This window comes from Diaporthe citri (genome assembly GCF_014595645.1).
Source record: "Diaporthe citri strain NFHF-8-4 chromosome Unknown scaffold_7, whole genome shotgun sequence".
Taxonomy (NCBI): domain Eukaryota; kingdom Fungi; phylum Ascomycota; class Sordariomycetes; order Diaporthales; family Diaporthaceae; genus Diaporthe; species Diaporthe citri.
This window is the reverse complement of record NW_025064852.1, coordinates 1175826-1193717: the sequence shown is the minus strand read 5'-3', so window position 1 is coordinate 1193717 and position 17892 is coordinate 1175826. Positions and strand designations below refer to the sequence as shown.

At 48.7% G+C, this 17892-nt stretch overlaps 4 protein-coding genes across 4 annotated transcripts; 2 read left to right on the top strand and 2 right to left on the bottom strand.

Moving 5' to 3' along the window:
• Positions 1 to 949: 949 nt before the first annotated feature.
• INS49_013568 (uncharacterized protein) lies at positions 950 to 2460 on the bottom strand (the record flags this gene model as incomplete). The annotated part of the gene is made up of 5 exons (XM_043174265.1): positions 950 to 1001; positions 1069 to 1765; positions 1831 to 1999; positions 2074 to 2099; positions 2172 to 2460. The coding sequence occupies 5 exons, from the start codon at positions 2458 to 2460 to the stop codon at positions 950 to 952; spliced, it is 1233 nt and encodes a 410-aa protein (XP_043021210.1).
• A 1767-nt stretch (positions 2461 to 4227) lies between these two features.
• Positions 4228 to 6580, top strand: INS49_013567 (uncharacterized protein; the record flags this gene model as incomplete). The annotated part of the gene is made up of 7 exons (XM_043174264.1): positions 4228 to 4247; positions 4336 to 4577; positions 4665 to 4723; positions 4804 to 5011; positions 5071 to 5496; positions 5561 to 5630; positions 5869 to 6580. 7 exons carry the CDS (start codon positions 4228 to 4230, stop codon positions 6578 to 6580), a joined length of 1737 nt encoding a protein of 578 aa, XP_043021209.1.
• A 7579-nt stretch (positions 6581 to 14159) lies between these two features.
• Positions 14160 to 15848, top strand: INS49_013566 (uncharacterized protein; the record flags this gene model as incomplete). Its single annotated transcript, XM_043174263.1, has 1 exon — positions 14160 to 15848. The coding sequence occupies one exon, from the start codon at positions 14160 to 14162 to the stop codon at positions 15846 to 15848; it is 1689 nt and encodes a 562-aa protein (XP_043021208.1).
• A 303-nt stretch (positions 15849 to 16151) lies between these two features.
• Positions 16152 to 17200, bottom strand: INS49_013565 (uncharacterized protein; the record flags this gene model as incomplete). Its single annotated transcript, XM_043174262.1, has 3 exons — positions 16152 to 16202; positions 16255 to 16792; positions 16863 to 17200. 3 exons carry the CDS (start codon positions 17198 to 17200, stop codon positions 16152 to 16154), a joined length of 927 nt encoding a protein of 308 aa, XP_043021207.1.
• Positions 17201 to 17892: the final 692 nt, after the last annotated feature.

Below are 17892 nucleotides of genomic sequence, written 5' to 3'. Positions count from 1 at the left end.
ATAATATTATTTTTTAACTTTTAAGCTTTATAATTATAACCTTTACTTTCTTAAGGCTTATATTATTATTTTATATTTTTTTAATCTTTAAATAATTAATATTAATTAATATAATTTAATTTATATATTTATAAGATTAAAATAAAAAGTAAAAAATATAAAAAAATAAAAAAATAAAAAAAGGGTGGAAAGTTAAGAATTTAAATATTCCTAAAAAAAAATTTTACTACCTTATAAATAAATCTTTATTACCCTTTCTTAATTAAGAAGAATATTATATAATTTAACTTATTAATATTTACTTATTAATATTAAATAAAGTTTCCGCTTATTTAATAATTATTAATAATATTAATAATAAAGCTTATTTATCTTTATACTTTATATAAATTAAATAATTTATTATTTTAATAATATTTTTATTAATAATTTTAAGTAATTTAATTTAATAATTAGCCTTAATAAGTATAAAAAAATAACTTAAAAAAATATTAATTAATATATAATAAATATATATTTAAAATAAAATACTTAAAATATTTACTTTATATAAATAGTAAGGTAATTATAATTTTAAAAAGCTAGCTTTTAAGGTATATTTATATTTTAAAGTGCATATAGCTAATTTCCTTGTATTAGGTAGGCCAACGCTAAAAGCTAGGTAGGCATATTATAGAAGCTAGGTGGGCGTACGCTAACTCCCGGCGACCAGGCATCGCAGCAGAGAGATCGAGCTAAGATGGACACCTCCACCTGTAGACTCGCCAGGCTCGCACACGATCACCGTGCTGGGCACGAAAGTCTTCAAAGCACCGTTCATGAACATTGAGGTCATGAATATCGAAAACGAAACAAATTGGAATGTGCTGCTGCATGACAGAGGCCACAAACTCAGCTCTCCCTGTCTGAGAAAAATCACAAGACTTTTGTTATGACTACCTCGATCCACCTAACCCATGGAGAGGTTCTTCTTTGGTAGAGATCTCGGGACGCCACCCACTCTGCGAGAACTCAATTGCAACCAATACAATTCTCATATCAATTGCCTCCTTCTTCTCAGCCGCAAACGATTTGCAGAGGCCTACGACATTCTTGATCTGCCGTCCGTTCAGTGCTTGCTGGGCCAGCTTGTTCATGTCCTCGTCCTGCAAAGTGACCTCGATGTCTTGCGAGGCTTTTTGTATGAAGTTGGACCAAATCATTCGGCGAGCGTCGAAGGTTAGATCCGGGTAGTCTAAGCAGAAGTGAATGCGGCTCTGGAAAGCCTGATCAAGGCTCTTTACCCTGTTCGTCGTGAGCATCATGATGCCTTGGAAGTATTCCAGATGCCGAAGGAAGATCGACGTGATGGCGTTCCGCGATAAGTCGACGTTGTTGCGCTCCGAAAGGAACACGTCGGCTTCATCAAGAAGGACCACGACGTCCCACATCTCGCTTAGCTTCATCAACTTGGAAAGACCTGACTGGATTGAGGCAGACGTATCGCCCAGCTCTCCGGAGCTGATCATGTAGAGTGGCCTGTGGGCGATTTCAGCCACTGCCTCTGCTGTCATAGTCTTTCCAACGCCGGGTGGACCGGCTAGGAGGCCAAGCAGCCCCTTTCCCTTGTTGCGGATGAAGTCATCAAACCTTGCTGCATGCTCCCCAGAGCCGTGAGCTTTCACCACAACCTGGATGAATTCTTTCTTCTCAGGGGGAAGTACCAGCATGTCAATGGCAGACTCGTTCCACACAACATCGTAGATGGATGATTCGGCAAAGGCTCCTGCGATAGAGTTTTCTTCGTTAAATTCGGTGTCAAAAACTCTCAGGGGGCCGTCTTGTGCTTACCCCAGGTTTTGTCATCGAAGCTGAAACCATACAGGATCGGATTCAAGAGCATCTTCTCAGCAGCTGAAGCGCTCTTTGTGTCCACGGCGTTTCTGATCCGCGGGACTATTGAATTAACCGGTTCTAGTCGTTCATATCCAGCGGCGTCAATCATGATGCGCCCGGAAACCTGTAATGAGTCCTTCTAAGTTAGTGATGATCGGAATTTCTGTGCCTTTTATACAAAGATTCAAATGGGCTTACGGTAAATCTCTTCATCTCATCACTAGCTGCAGAAACCTCAGAAGATGGGTTTTTGAAATCTGGCCTGTTCCTACGAATTTCTCGCCAGGATTTCTTACAGAGACCATGACCTCTGTACTCCTTGAAGTGCTGGCCCTGCAAGCGGAGGATCCTTTCGCCGCGCTGGATCAGTTCTTGTTGCAATACTTGGAAACTCGGGTGGCGGTCAAGCGGAAAATATTCCAAGTTGGAGATGGGCACGGCGCCAACGAATGGCTCAACGTCTCTCGTAACTGTGACGAAGCCGGTCCGTGAGCCGTCGAAGTCTAGGTATTGTAGCGTGAGAGTATAGACGACGACCTTGTCCGAACGTTCCCTGTACTTGGAACTTGTGAGACGAAAGATCATATCCTGTTTCAACGCGTTCGTAGTGTATATCAAAGCGCCTGGTGAGAAAAGCATCCAAAGGCAATTGAATGTGATATGGTCTTCGGAAATTTCGCGCAGCTCGGATATGGACTGTGAAAATTGTTCTTCAATGAATTGCAGGGCAGCTTCAAGCTCAAAGATCAACTCTGGGTCAGTACATTCGGAACTCTGCTCCTGTCCAAGCTTTTCCAGAAGGCCTTGACGCGCATGGTACAGTAGTGGCAGATCGTCATCGTCCTTGAGAAAAGTCAGCTACTTGATAATAACGATGGTGGCAGGAAGGCCGCACCAGGGTCTGAGACTTGTGGAATTGAACGCCCACAACGTTCTTGTATATCTCGTTCAAGACATCTAGTAGGTACTTGGCGCGTATGTCCACCAGAACGTGTCCTGTGAACGTTCCTTTATCACTGATTTGTCTGGCCACACGTATAACAATACGGTGGAACTTCTTGTCGTCTTTCGGCTTTGCCGTTCGAACATACCGAAATTTCCTTGCTTTGCTAATGATGACGCTGAGAGTCAGTCTTGCTGTGCGTTCGAGCTGCTTTGTGGGCATCTAGATGGTGAAGTATCATGTTTCGCGGAGTGATTCAACTTACGTGTCCCATCTAGATATACATTATCAGCTCTGTTTGCTCTGGCAGGAAATGGATCTTTCATTGCATGAGAATTCAGAGACTCACACTTTATCTACACGACAGACTTTCTGACGCTCTGGCTTTTCCTTGACATTGGAGTCAATAGAAATGCTGTGGGTAGCTGGTCCCACATTGATCTGTGGCGTCTCTGGATTTTCTGGAAGTGAATCGGCCATCCTTGCTGGTGCATCAGGCGGTCATTGATCTCGCAATTCAAGAACGAAGGGGGCTTCCAAGTAGCAAACGGCAAAGTTAGTTGGCAGGTACATTGACAGTTCTCCTCATGGTGCATCAATGCTCTCTGGGACTAAATACTTCAAACATTTATTAGACCAGGCAAACAAACCTGCTCCACTAAATTCATTGGGCTGTAATCAAGGAAACATTTTGCAACTGGAATGCGTATTGGTCAGTCGGGCATTGCAGGAATCCAGGCTGTGCATCGAGGTGTTCTGCAACCTGTTGATCTTGACTGGAACTGGCAGCGTGACTGGATCAGGCAACCAATCAGGCAGTGCAAAACTTCAGATTTTGCCTCAATCACTTCTGCAACTTTGATCGAGGTCAGCACTACAGTGGAACAGTTCAGGCTGTGCTTTGATAACCTTGGTAACTTCAATTGGAAGCAGGACTGCAGTGGCACAGTCGGGTATACAGGATTCAAGGCTGTGCATTAAAAATTCAGCACTGTGCCCAATCAGTCCGCTGTCGCAGGAAACGATGCTCTGTTTCAAAAAAATCTGAGACTTTGGTTGGAACCAGCACACAACGGCAGGGCCAGCTGTGTTGCTGGCCATGCATGCAGCTGCAAGGAGAACAGCAGCCTGTTGAGCTCCACTTTTGATTGTGGCACTAGTAGCATTCCATTTCCTGGTGGCAATGTCTCAATGGTGCATAGCCTGCTTACTTCAAGGTAAACAGTCCATGACCACACAGCCCGATCATCCATGAGGGGAGCCCACGCTGCATTTTCTCATGTCATTGTTGAAAGAGGCCATGTCTGGCGCCTACACCCTGAGATCGACCCTTTACCATTGCCTTCTTTTAAGTATTGATTGGTATCACGCAGTTGCCTCTGCACCATCTATCCCTGAAGCCCCATATAATGGCATCTGCACCGCCCATGTAAGTAAAGTGATGAGGTCCTACTCTTGTGCGGTGATGAATTTACACCTCAGTGTGAATTCTATGACTGAAAACGTGTCCAATACAGATTCGAAGAGTCATTCGACAAGTTTTGTGATGAGCTACGACAGGATCCAACGAAGAAGAATCAGTTGGCTTTCTTCGAAGAGATCCAAAAACATAACGGTAACACCAGTGTGACTGAATTGCAGAATGAATTGGAAGCACTACTTGGCAAAGCCCAAAGTTCCAAGTTGAGGAAAAGGTACGGTGTCTTCAGGACTACTGTCAATGCGCTTAAGGAGTACACCGGAGTGTTGGATGTGTTCGGTGAGTATCTTCTACTGAATTGTTTCATCAACATTATCTCCTGCGTAGTGGAACATATTAATAACCTTACATGCGTCGTATTCATAGTCCAAGTGCAACCTATGCCACTGGCAATCATCTGGGGAGGGCTCAGAATCGTGGTGGAGGTAAGATTACTATCATGTCCCCCAGAAAAACCCTCAACTCCTTGTATGTCAGTCAGCAAATTGACGTCTTTTTGTATTAGTGCGCCAGTCGTTATGATAGTCACTTTGACAAGATCAAAACAGAAATCCAGAATGAACTCCCAGATTTACTCATCGATCTTGCAGGGTGTGAGGATATCTACGGCATGTCCTCGTACGGCTTCCGTGTAACCCGAAACATCATCGCTCTCTCATATATCAACATCTTCAAATTTTGCTATCATGCAACGAAGTTGCTTCAGTCACCCGGTAAGACTGTTCTTGAATGCGTCTCCCCAAAGCTTGTGTCTCTAACATCATGTGGGAAGTCGTCTCTGCCGTTGTGGAGAGCCGAGCCCGAAAGCTGCACGCGGCCCTCCAAGATCTGCGAAGTAATTGGGATCATTTGAGCAGGATTCGCGACAGTGTAGAGTCGAGACTGAATAAGGAGACCCGAATGAAGCTCGAAGCCGAGGCAAATTCAAACCAGTTGATCCGCCAGAAGCATGTGGAAGAATTTGTCAAAACGGAATTAGAACGTGCGGCTGCTAAGATTGACAGAGAAGAAGCGGCAAAGGAGAGGGACAAGGCTGAGCAGGAGAGGGCAGCAGCTAGCGAAGAAAGGAGGCTTGCTGCGGCAGAACGATTACAGGCGGAGGCTGAAAGACAAGCCGCTTCCAAGGCTCGAGAAGCGGAGGAAGTAAATCGAAGTCTTGACGCTGAATACAAAACCAGGCAAGTTATTGTGCAGCAAGGTATGTATTGCTTTTTTTCTGCTCGAGTCTGTTGAAGCCTGTTTCTCTAACGAAATTGAAATAGGAGAGAGACTACAAGCACTTAGAAGTCGCATCCTGGCTAACGATAGCCACGAAGAGTTGAACTGGGGAACGTATCATTCGGCCGAAAATCTACAGGGAACCTGCCAGTGGATCTTTGAAAACAAAGCGTACCTAGCCTGGACCACGCCCGATGGAAGGCAACCACTATTCTGGCTCTACGGAAAACATGGAACGGGTAAAACCGTCCTGACTGTGTCAACGATCAAAACCATTCTAAGAACCCAAGGGAAAGCGTTTCGTGTTTCATTTCGTCACTCGAGACACGCTGATGAGCCGACTACTCCGCAGCATCGCTGCTCAGCTCTTGGACAATTTCAAAGAAGAAGGACTAGATCCCGCACCGGTCCTGGAACCATTCCACCAGATCAACGAGAACAATCCCAGGGAAGTCGAAGGATTTGTTGACAGACTCTTCGACCTCCTTCCGATGACATATGTCTTCATAGACGGCCTTGATGAGGCGGACCATGATCCCGGACGAAGTAGTGCCATCGACAAGAGCACAGAAGTGAGAAAGGTCGTGCAGTTCCTCACCAAAAAGGCCTGCCGCTCACCAGAGCGTGTCAGGATATGGTTCAGCAGTCAAGACTCTCCCAGTGTTCGCGATCACCTCTCCAACGCAAAGAAGGCGATCAAGAATTCAATGTGTCTGGAAGATGTGATGCTCGAGGTGCCACTTTCGATTTCCGACACCGAACAAGACATTCGCTCCTACGTCAAGGATCGTATAAGCTCGTCACAAATAGTCGTATCCGAATCCGCACGGTTGAGTCTCCAGGGTATTCTGCTTCGCGACGTCGGGGGCAGCTTCCTGTGGGCCAGTAGGATGCTGGATGAGATCACGCACGATTGGCTCAGTAGCCACGAAGACGACGTCCAATTTCTTGAGTCAATCAAGGCAGGTCTTCCTCAGACCATTACCGAGGTGTATGAGAAAACCATGGAGCGTGTAAAGTTGAGGACGCCGCCAGATCGAAAGGAGTTGCCACTATGGAAGTAAGATTGCCATCATGTTACACTGGTCAAAACTCCGTCCTAGCTGACACAACACAATGCAGAATCGTTCTTTCTCTCCTTGTCTGTGCTGCACGACCCTTGAGAGTCTCAGAAGTCAAAGAAGCCGTTGCCATGTTACGTACGCCGGCAGGAGAGAATCTAGATCCCAGAAGAGAGCCCCCAGAGGAGAGGATCTTGTATGCGTGTGTCTCTCTGGTACATGTGATTCGAGTCGGAGATGAAGCATCTGAGCATTTGCTGCGTTTATCACACGCCTCCGTTGGTATATTTCTTCGCAACAACGTCAACGTCTTTGTCGGCTCCGAAAAATGTCTGTCAGACACCCGGATTCCTCGGAAATGCTGCATGCTATATTTACGCCAACCTCGCTATAATCAGCTTCTGCAAAGACATGGCGATGGTGGATTCTGTGCCAAAGATGGCACGAGGATTGAGTCGACCAAATTCCTGTCTTACGCGGCCAAGTATTGGGCAAACCACTGTGATTTGTGGAATTTCTCCCATCCTGAATCTGCACATGGTGTTCCGGATGGGCGCCTTCTCGAACCTCTTGTTCCGGCAGCCGAAGTCGAGTCATTCATGCGGTCGGATAACTTCCAAACATGCATTCAAATGCAGAGCATTTTCGTCCAAGGGCATTTCTTGCAAACGTTTGACCCGCTTACAGATCGAATGAGTTCTTACAGAAAGACGCTTCCAAACTGGATCGAATACGTTTTACCGGAGCTTTTCCACCAGTACCTGCGTTTCCAGAGTGAGTGGTGCCCGTTGTTGGACATTTTCCCAGGCGAAGCCTTCAGTGGTGAGCTTGACCGATGTTTCTCGCCATCTTTAGGAAGGGAAAACTTTCTGTCCCGTCATCCTAGCCGCTACAGATGCTTCGTGCTTGGACACAGCGACATATCGGACGACCAGAGTCAGAATTGTTGTATCACGCAGCACACTTCAGCAGATGGGCGACAAGTCACCGTGTCTTGGGTCGAGGATAAGGGGTCAGTTTGACATCAAGCTCCACAATCTTGGTCAAGGATAAGGATTGATGCTGACACATAACCTAGTGATGCAAGAGAGCTGCAAATGTTTCATTGGGCACTTGATCAAGCCCAAGGTCCACGGGTGATATCTCAAACGTCCCACGATTTCTCACGAGACGAAGAGATCATCATTGGGGATTCAATCAAGTGCTCAACATCGTGCAATCTGTTCCCAACGATACCGGATGCTGCATGCTATGTGGCTCCAGAGCCCGTGCAAATCAATCAGGACTCGGAGTTCACTATTCTTCGCATTGGACAGAGCTTTTACCGCTATCCATACCTCGATGACCAGCACCACTCATCTGAGAAATTTGTTAAAGCAATTTCTGGCAGTCCTTGGGACCAAGTCTGTACACGCGGTGATTTCCTTGTGGTCTGTCACAGACATGTTCCTCGCACGAAGGGTCAGGACGCCGAAGAAGCAAGAAAGGAGACCGAAAGGCAAGAAGCTGTGAAACAACTCGTATCACTGCAGAAAGGTCGTCGGAAACCAGCTGCTGAGGATTACAAATGGAAGCATGAGGAGCTCCGTCCATTCAAGTCAGAATTTTCGATGAGGTATGGGAAGCTCATGGATCTGATGCACGATCGACTCGCAAAGGACATCGACAAAAGGCATGGCAGGTCAGACGGTAAATCCACGAAGTCGCCCATTGACAGTCACATAAACGGCGTGACGTCAACAGCCGCAACCTCTGACTCTGAGCTCTCCTCTGAGCAATCTTCCGCCGAAGTATCCTGGAGTGAACAATCCACAGACAGTGATATCGCTTCTGGCTACGAAGTTGGGCAAGCCAGCAGTGAGTCGGAATCGGTCGCAAGCAATGACGCGAACTCTGAGGACTCATTGGAAGCGTCTATTGCATCACAAAGCGATTCTGATAGCGATGAATCGATTCTGAACGCGTCGAAATCTCTCGACAGTTCTTCAGCTTCCGAAGAAAGCGAAGAATGGAGCGAGGCAGATGAAGACTCTGTATTTTCGCAACCTTCAGCATTCATTCCTGAAACCTCAAGCTCAGACTTCAACCATTGCGGAGGTCAAGGAATCACGGTCAGATCAGGTCCCGAAGAAAAGGTACCATGCGACGTATGTGACCGTTCGAGGTTGCGTGAGTGGTATCATTGCACCATCTGCAACGATAATAATCTCAACATCTGTCAGCATTGTCTGCGTCGTGATATCTGGTGTTTCAATCTTGGTCATCGGCTTTGTCGTATGATCAATGGGAGGGCCGTCGGCGCGATATCGCAGAACAAATTCCACGCCAGGCAAGAGCTGTTGGTCCTGAAGGCAGGCGTTTCCCGTCCGGTATTTCGTTTCCGGAAGAATTGCCGAGTAGCTCTCTACGAATCACCCCCAGTCATTCACCCCGAACATCCTCTGGTCGTTTGGCCATTGAGCGGCTCAGAACTTGTGTTTGCCGATTTCAGCAGTAACAAGTGCTTTGAGCTCGATATCAAGTCCTCAAGCCCCGGGAAACGCAAGTGCATTCTTATTCTCTAGCCCTCTGGTGGTCTATGATTTTGCTAATAGCTGGATTGTCACAGTACGCTCGATCTGTGTGAAGATGTCCTTCTCCCCGTGTGGGCAGTTCCTTCGTGTGGCAATTCTTGATGCGTTTGCGGGAAACAAGGCGCCGAAAACTGATGCTGCGTCAGAGAGGGCTGGAGCACCAAGCGCAAGTTCGAAGATACGTTTCAATCTATCCGTGTTGACACTCAGGCTATCATCAACGAAACCAAGCAGAATCCCCCCAAAGCTGATCGACACCATCAGTGTCGACCTGGGACATTGCACAAGACCAGTTGGGCCTGTATTTCCCTTTGCGTTCACATGGACAACAGCCAACCTTTATGTGACAAAAAGCGATTGCCGACTACGCGTTTACAAGCTTGAGTTGATGCATCCGATTCCAACTGAAGGAGAGGTGCCCAGCGGCGGTAGGGACTCTGGAAAGGGTGATAATTTCAATACGCGCGTCACTGTGCCCCACGAAAAAGTCTTTCTCCCACGCTCAGCACGGGTCCGCACGGTGCAATACTTTCCTCCTATCAACCCTGGGGCCAGCTCTTTGGTAATTATCGGGCCTCACCGTGGCGAGAACTCGAATCCTCCTCTTGTTGTATATCTTGACGGCCAGGATCTGGGCAATTGGGTTGCTCCGAGAGAAAACACATGTGGAAAGACGGCTCTTGTGCGGAGACGATTGGAGGGCCCATTCGAGAAGTTTGACCAGGACGATGACTGCGTAATAATTCCGATATAGATGGGGATAAACATTGAGAGGCCTTCCGCCAATTTTTCAAACAAAGCTTGATCTCGAAGTAAGTAATAGAAGGGGAGCCAAATGACGAAGTAACTCATGGCCCCACCGTTGGCAGGTCCGGCAGCTGATCGTTGAAGTCGACGACCTCTAGGTCGACCTCTAGGTCGACCTCTATGTCATCTTCGTATTGCCCCCCGTGGATGGTGAGAAGCCTAGTAGACAGCTGTCTAGACGGGTAATAATCCCACTGGTTCCTTGGGCCTTCCCAAGGCGGCAGAGGTTCATATTCTCGCCAGGCCGCAATGGGTTACAGATCTTCTGAACAAGAGTCTCCGTCAGAACGCGGACATCCGCGTTCGCTCGGCGCTTACTATCTATCTGACCACCCCCGCACCAGCTGAATATCTTCCACCATAGACTGTTTCAAGACGATGATCAAGGACATTAGAATTAGCCCTGGGCTGTTGGCGTGCCCAATGAGAGGGCTGTTCCGGGAAGACTTTATGCGCCTGTGGGTATACCAACTGAACCCATCCTGGTGCTTGGAAAAGGAGTCAGCACCAAAGCTTTGGGACTGGACGCAGAACTCAGGCGTGGCTAGCTTGATTCGAGCCAGCATGGCCGACTTCCGAGTACCGATCCGGGCTTGACATCAGGCAACTACCTCGAATAATGAGAAAACGAGCTTTACGTTCAAGCCGACGATACATACTATTGCTCATTCGAACATCTCAAAGCCATCAAGCATCCTGGTTCCCGGACGCAGGCTTGCGTGTTTAAATTATCATTTAGTGAAACTTTTCTTCTTAATGTCAGGGCTAAACTTACAATCTGGACCATGATCTTCTTTTAACGCTTTGCCCAAGTCTCGTACCACCGTTGCTATATCCGTCGCAGAGTAAGAATGTGTCAACGTACATCTTGAAGGTGGTTTGGGACCGATATACCTCAGGATATCCGACAGCTAGCACGGTGGTTCTCTTGTTCAAGCGTCAGAGGTGTCGAAGAGGTATCTTCACTTGGACATGGATCTGCTTCACACAGCCCTTTGCAGCATTTCTCTGTAGTTCGACTTTCTATAGTACATAAATGTACACCCATCACCTGAGAATTTCGTTGCGTGTTTGTCTGCGTTTCCAGGGCAAAATGAATGGCTCGGCGACGCCACGGTATCATTTATATATATTTTCCCAGTAGCCCTCGGACTCTGTGAATCGGACTTTGTCAGGAGGGTCATGTTAGCGCTTACGGAAAGAATGGAAGCAATGCGTGGTCCTGCTGAGGTTGATGACATTTCCTCTTTCGGTAATGAGAGACGCATAATATAAAAGATCTGTGATAACCGACATGGCCTTCTTATTTTTCGGTTATTTCATTTCCTCCTCCACTGTATAACCTCCAATCATTCAATACTATAAGTTTAGATCCGAAATAAGCACAAGCAAGACAAAACCGTTCTCATAATTCACTATGAAACTCCTCGTGCCAGCAACTATACTTGCCAGCCTCATGGGCTTCGCGCTCGCTGCTCCGCCGGTTAGTAATTCAAATTAGCACCTTTGAGCGCAAGAGGACTAAAGGCATGGCAAAACAAACCAGGGATCAGCAAGCGAAATGTCTCCCATCAGACGTGGAAATGACGTCCTGAACGAGCTGGGAAAGCGATGCAGTCTCTGCAGTTGCAGCGGCTTCGAGGGATCTTGCTGCTGTGATTGTTTCAATACGGCACAAAAGGATTGTTGTGGATGGGGGACAGACGACTGCCCTAGATGCTGTTGAGGGCGTAGTGCAATCTAAGGGGCATGAATCCGCGTCGCATAGTGCTTCGATGTGTATAAATGAGGTATATACCAGACGAGCCCGGTGGAAGTCCAAAATTGGCACTCGTATATCCCTCCAACCATTTAGTATTCTATTTTATCAGTCGTGTGAAGAGGTCAGGGGAATAGCAACAAACTTAGAACGTCTTAAATCGCCTCCTGCCAACAGACTTTAGGCCGTCTGAGATGAAAAAGGAATCTGACAATTAGTGCCTGGCTCGCGTGCTTCCGAGAATTGGCCTTCTTTCGCGGCACAAATGGAATCGGTTCATCAAGCGGGAGCAACTTGGTGCTGCTCAAAGATTCGTCTTGACACACAGCGACCTGACATGGCGGAATGTTATACCGCACAACGGCGTCATCATGTGCATTGTTGACTAGGAGAGGAGCCGTTCTTTCCGAGTATGCCTTTGCTATAGCGCTAGGCCACGTCATTGAAGAGTGGTGGATCTTGGTACTGGAGCAAATCCTACAACCTTGCTTCAAGCACATATTCAAGTTCACAAGCTCACTAGAGCAGAAAGGTTGGTAGAATCAACTTTGAAATCACGCATTGCGTCAAACACCAGATGAAGCTTCTTCTGCGCCAGGCTTGATGTGTCTGAAATCATGCAAGGGGAATACCATAAATTTCATGCACGCATGACTCACGACCTGCTAACTTTTAACACAACTAGGTCATTACACATCGTGATGTGAAATCAAGATTTATGTGAACAAAATTGTTTACTGCTGGTATCTGGACGCAGTGTGGTCGCCGAAGGCGATCAGCACCAACTCTTCCCTCAGGCGCCAGGGCTGATGGCGCTTTCGAAGATAGCTGCACCATGGGACACGGCATGGTTTCGCAGCACTGGAGTGAGAGCGTCCGTTGCGGGTCGGCACCTCGTATTAGGGAATTCTCTACCGCTTCAGTGAGTCCTGCACGCCATAGACCAATGTGTTACGACTCGTTGATCCACCCAGCCGAGTCACATATCACTTGCTGTTCAAATTGGAATTCCCCTGCCGATGAGTTTTGGGCGACGAAGCCGAAACAATGGCCCGGGAGTTGGACGTCGACATTATTCCACCAACACACCGTGTTGCTGATACAACATAGGGCAATGTCAGCGAGATATTGCGCACGTGCGAAAGAGGAAAGGAAGGGAGTGGCAGCAACAACGGAACATACCAAACAGGATCACCTGCAGCAATTTCCGAAGCGTTCTGGTGGTTGTACAGGGCGCACTTGTTGATACACGTATTTAAGTCTGTTGTGGGTTGGTTCACGAGGCTATTGTCCCCGATAGTCATAAGCACTGTGCTGCAGAATTTTCGGAACGTATAGGTCTTTGCGCCGAGAGTGATATCGTGTATTGTATTATCCGATGAGGGGCAGTCGCGATAGAGTGTCGTCGACGGGCTCCGGGAACTGGTTCCTCGTAGCATAAAGGCTTGTGTCCGGAACCGCTTTGGGAGCAGAATATCAGTAGTCCTTATTCGAATTCATAACTGGTCAAACTCGCCCGTAGGCTTAGGGGAAGCCGTCAGAGTCTTAGCGGCGCAGGACTCTTGTTGATACTCACCTGGTAGGGGGGCGTAGTTTTCGGAAGAGCGTCCGGTGCCAATGAGAGCTTTGTTTAGGCTTGCAAGCTGAACGTAATTTCGAGGAAAGCATGAGGTAGCGACAGATGAGACCACTGAACGAGTGAAGCGACACTGTTACCTCAAAGCAAAGCAGAAATTCAGGTCAACTTGAGAACCTAGTTGTACGTAGAAGGACCTGGAAAGTATTTAGCTTTTCCTCGGATGCTCGCCATAGTTTATAGACAGGAGCAACCAGCAAATTGAAATACAACGAGGCACAGGTGGACAAGATGTTCTCCATTCCTGTCTGCACCCATTTTCATAACACCCGTCAATCTGTTGCACATCATCTGCATGTTGGTCCTCAAAACTAATCATCGGCCGAAAGGCAACCAATCTGGCTCTCTAGGTTAAGCGCTGCGCTGAAAAGCGCGGCTGCAGCTAGAACTGATCCCAGCCTCCCGAGCAATAAATGACACCTGGGCCAACAGCAGGTACGGCACCGACGAATGAGAGTTCCATGATACCCGACAGAATGGTTCAATGTCACCAACTCCCTTTCACAACTCAGTGGTTCGATTTTGCCAAGTGTGAGCCCTCTTTCCAAGCGCTAATCGTGTCCTGTTTAATAACCGCCTGGGGTTGGCACCGCCCTTTCACTTGTGGGCACCGCCCATTCACTCGTTGGCAGCAGAACTGGGAACGAAAGATTCTCTGCCATTCAAATTTAATCAGTGTCCTGAAATGTCGCTGTCTCTGACCCTCCTTTGAGGATTTGTGGAGGAAATGCTCGTGGCACTTCGTTCTGCAGCCCCCAAATTTGCAGGCTTTATGCACAAACAAATGCGCCGAAGAGAAGATTTGCAATGGCAACAGGTCTTACCTGCACAAAGCGCAAGTACAGCGTCATCCTCGCCTCCATCTGTCTAGGTCTCGTACCGTACCACATCTACTGGGCAGGCGAGATACCGAGCTATTCCTTGGGAAGTCAGTACAGCTTGCCGGCTTCTCCGGTATCAAAGGCAGAAGACGATGTTGAGTTCGAACCACAGAACCCCAAGGCATCCAGCACCGATGCTCCGACACTGCCGCTTGAGTACTCGACATTGACCGAGGGCCAACAGAAATGCGACCTATTTTTCACGACGAATTATCTTGAACACACGGCCACACACCAACAGCCGTACTGCGACGCGCAATCTCCAAGTGCTTTCCAATGCTTCACAGCCCCGCGGCTGGTGGTACCCGCCACCGCATCGTGGGGACAGACTGACCCTCTCTGCATCGCCCAAGGGGTGTCTTTTGAGCCGGCGCAAGCTGGAGAAGCTCGAGACTCTCAAGCAAGTAAGTCTGACTGTGGAATTTACTCTCATCTACGGCCAGCTAATGAGGGACAATTAGAAGAGTTTGAGATGCAATGCAAGTTGAGGGACATATCTGGGGAGAGAGCCAGCTCCGCAGACGCTGCCAAAGATCTCGAGGGCTTTCGCGACCTTCCTACAGACTGGGGTTGGTATTGGGGAGACACCGGCGTCGGGGCGTCACTGAACACATGGCGATTCTCGGATGACCGCAACGCTAGCGGCTGCACTAAAGAGAACAGCAACAACGAGTGGGTAATGCTCATGAGGCGGGACAGCACAGACACGCACAATCTCTGGCATAAGCTGATGGAGATCCTGCAAGCGCGCCACAGCTTCGACGCGCTGCGCATCGCTATCAACCCTACCACTGGGACCCCTTGGCTGTCAGAAGGAGATGCCGCAAATGTTCAACTTGTCTTTGATGATGATCGAGAGGAGTTGCTCGAGCCTCTCTGGGAGATCGTCACTGGCAAAAAGCCCATCCGCAAGAGCTCACTACAGGCCACTTGCCTCGGCAACGTGATCCTGCCGCTCCCGGGTTCTGGAAGCCCTTTCTGGTCAAACTTGCTTGACACCGGCTACCAAGAGCGATGCCCATCACAGACGCTACTGACGACTTTTGTGAGCCGGGTTTTTGAGTTTCATGGTGTTGTACCACGGCCGGTGACGGAAATCCACGCAAACCCGACAATCACAATCGTTCAGCGAAAGAAGAACAGGAAGTTCATGTCCTTGGATCGATGGATACCGATTCTAAAAGAGCGCCACCCACAATCTACCATCCGCGTGGTTGACTTTGCCGACATCTCCATCGAAGAGCAAATCCTTCTCGTCCAATCCACAGACATCCTCGTGGGCCATCACGGTGCAGCGTTGACGCACACCATCTTCCTATCGCCCGAATCCACCGTGGTCGAGATACTGCCGCGATACTTCGACCAGCATGGATTCCGCGCCACGGCCGCTCTGCGCGGGGTCCAGTACATAGCGGGCAGGGGCAGATACGAGGAGGAATATGAAAACGCGGTGCACGGTGAGCCGCTCCCACAAGACTGGCCGCCTCCCCCTCCGCAGGAATTCAATCATTTTCAGCAGCAAGAGTGGGTTTATCTGACGGATGAGGATTTCCTGGGCTTGGTTGACGCTGCGGTCAGGACTCAGTTGAACCGACTTGGTAGTAGTAATTTATAGGCGGTTAATGAGTAGATCGGGTGTTGGTTTGGCTTTCCCGTACGGTATCATTTCAGAAGGTACTGAGAAGAATGGTAGAGTAGCACGGAACCTCCATTTCGTTTGAGAGCTTAATTTGTGTCTGCAATGCCTGAGTCTCGGGCAACATGTCCATGCGCATCCTGCATTATGCCATCGTGCCCACGGAGCAACAGAGGAAGAAACTACATAGCTTTCAACGATGGGAATTCAGAGGCGCATTCAGAGAAGAAAGTTTCCAGACAGACTAAACGATTCATTAAGATCCACTGACCAACTCAAATCCTATAAGTCATCTTTCCCACCTTCCTGGTAATTCGTAAATCGATCTCGATTCTAATTCGTAAATCGATCTCGGTCCAGCCACAGGCAATTCATTAATGGATACCCATTTAGTCACCGGTAATTCTTCCAGTGTATTACTGTGTTGGGTCGGACTAATCACCGGTGCAAAACCCTCATAATCCAGCTCCGTCTTGTCCGGTGACGCGCCAAAATCACTGCCTTTGGAGTGCGCCCGAGCCAGCCTTGCCCGCCGTCTCCTCCAAAGAACAAAAGCCGCGATGCCTAAGAGCAGAACTGCGAAGACAATGCCAAGGGTTATCCCTATGCTTAGTCCTAGTGTTGACGTTCCGGTAGATGAGGCGGAGGACTGTGGAGATTGAGAAGATGGAGTCGTCGTTTGCTGCGTTCCCCCGGCTGCGGAATCCGTCGCCGTGGCCTGGCTGCTGGTGGCAATGTTGAAACCATTGACCGGCCCGGCGAACATGGTCGCGGGGGAAGTGAACACGGTTGTCGTGGAGAGGCTCGACCCCGAGGCCATGCCGGTGAACCATGACAGCGTCTGGCCCTCGGTGATCATTGATGTCCACTGGGACGGAAAGACTGCGGCCTCGTTTGGGTGGGCGGATAGAAGAGTGTATTGACTGGCTGTCTGTTAATTTGAATTCTTTTCCCGGCGGGTGGGCCCTCTCGGCTCGGGGCTGGGGCACATACGAAGGACAGCAGTAGACCTTCTGAACGGAGCTTGCGGTGACTGTGGTGGACACGGTCGAGTATGCCTCAGGACAGACAAAGGTCGGCCCTATAGCAGTGTATAACAATGCATCCGGGTCCTGAAACCGCCAGGTTGAGACCTGGGATGGGATACAACTTGCGGCGTCGGTGACACTCTTGCCATAGGCTGGATCCCACGCAAGAAACGTCGGTGTCGTACTTGCCAACTGATAAATGTTCGTACCGCAGCCATCCTCGGAGGGATATGGAGTAGGCAATGGCACGAAGATTGTGGGTGTGCCCCCTATGGTCATGACGGTAGACGTCACACTCGCCATTGTGGTTGAAGTTAGCCCGCCGCAGGCCGGAATCCAGTTCCTAAAAGGCTAATACTTGGAAGGACGGGTTTACGTCGGGTCCACGACACGGAGAACCTCTTCTTTATTTACAGCACACTCAATACATCTATATTTACTGCTTAAGCGCCGAGAAGGCATCCCTGACTCGCTTCACAGTAGCACCAACAACGTACCTAGCACCAACAGCATATGTAGCACCAACATCCACTTGGAGGGCTTCGATAAGATCAGGAATGGATACTCGCTTGACAAACTTCAGTGTATGTAACGGGGTTGATCCCTACCCTGGCACCCTGGTGGGTCTCTCGTCGAGCCATTTCGTCTCACTGGACACTGATTTGCGCTGCGCCGCACGAATACACCTGTTGGTTGTTCACGAATGGCAATTGGTGCCAATTCGGGACAAGCAAATAGGCTCTGGGCCACGAACAATTTCGTGCCACGTCCGATCTCTTACCAACAAGAGTGGACACACCGGCTGAGGGAAGTATACCGTCTCCTCTGGGGACTGGGTAGCCCTTTGGTGCTCATCCGTCCAGGCTTGCCTCCATCTACACCTGTTCCTGTCCAATAGGGACGTTCAAGTGGACTTCTCTGCAGCAACACACCCTGACGAAGAGTGTATTGGTGTCGCCATGGCAAGAACCTACTTCACCTAGTCCGCAACGGCA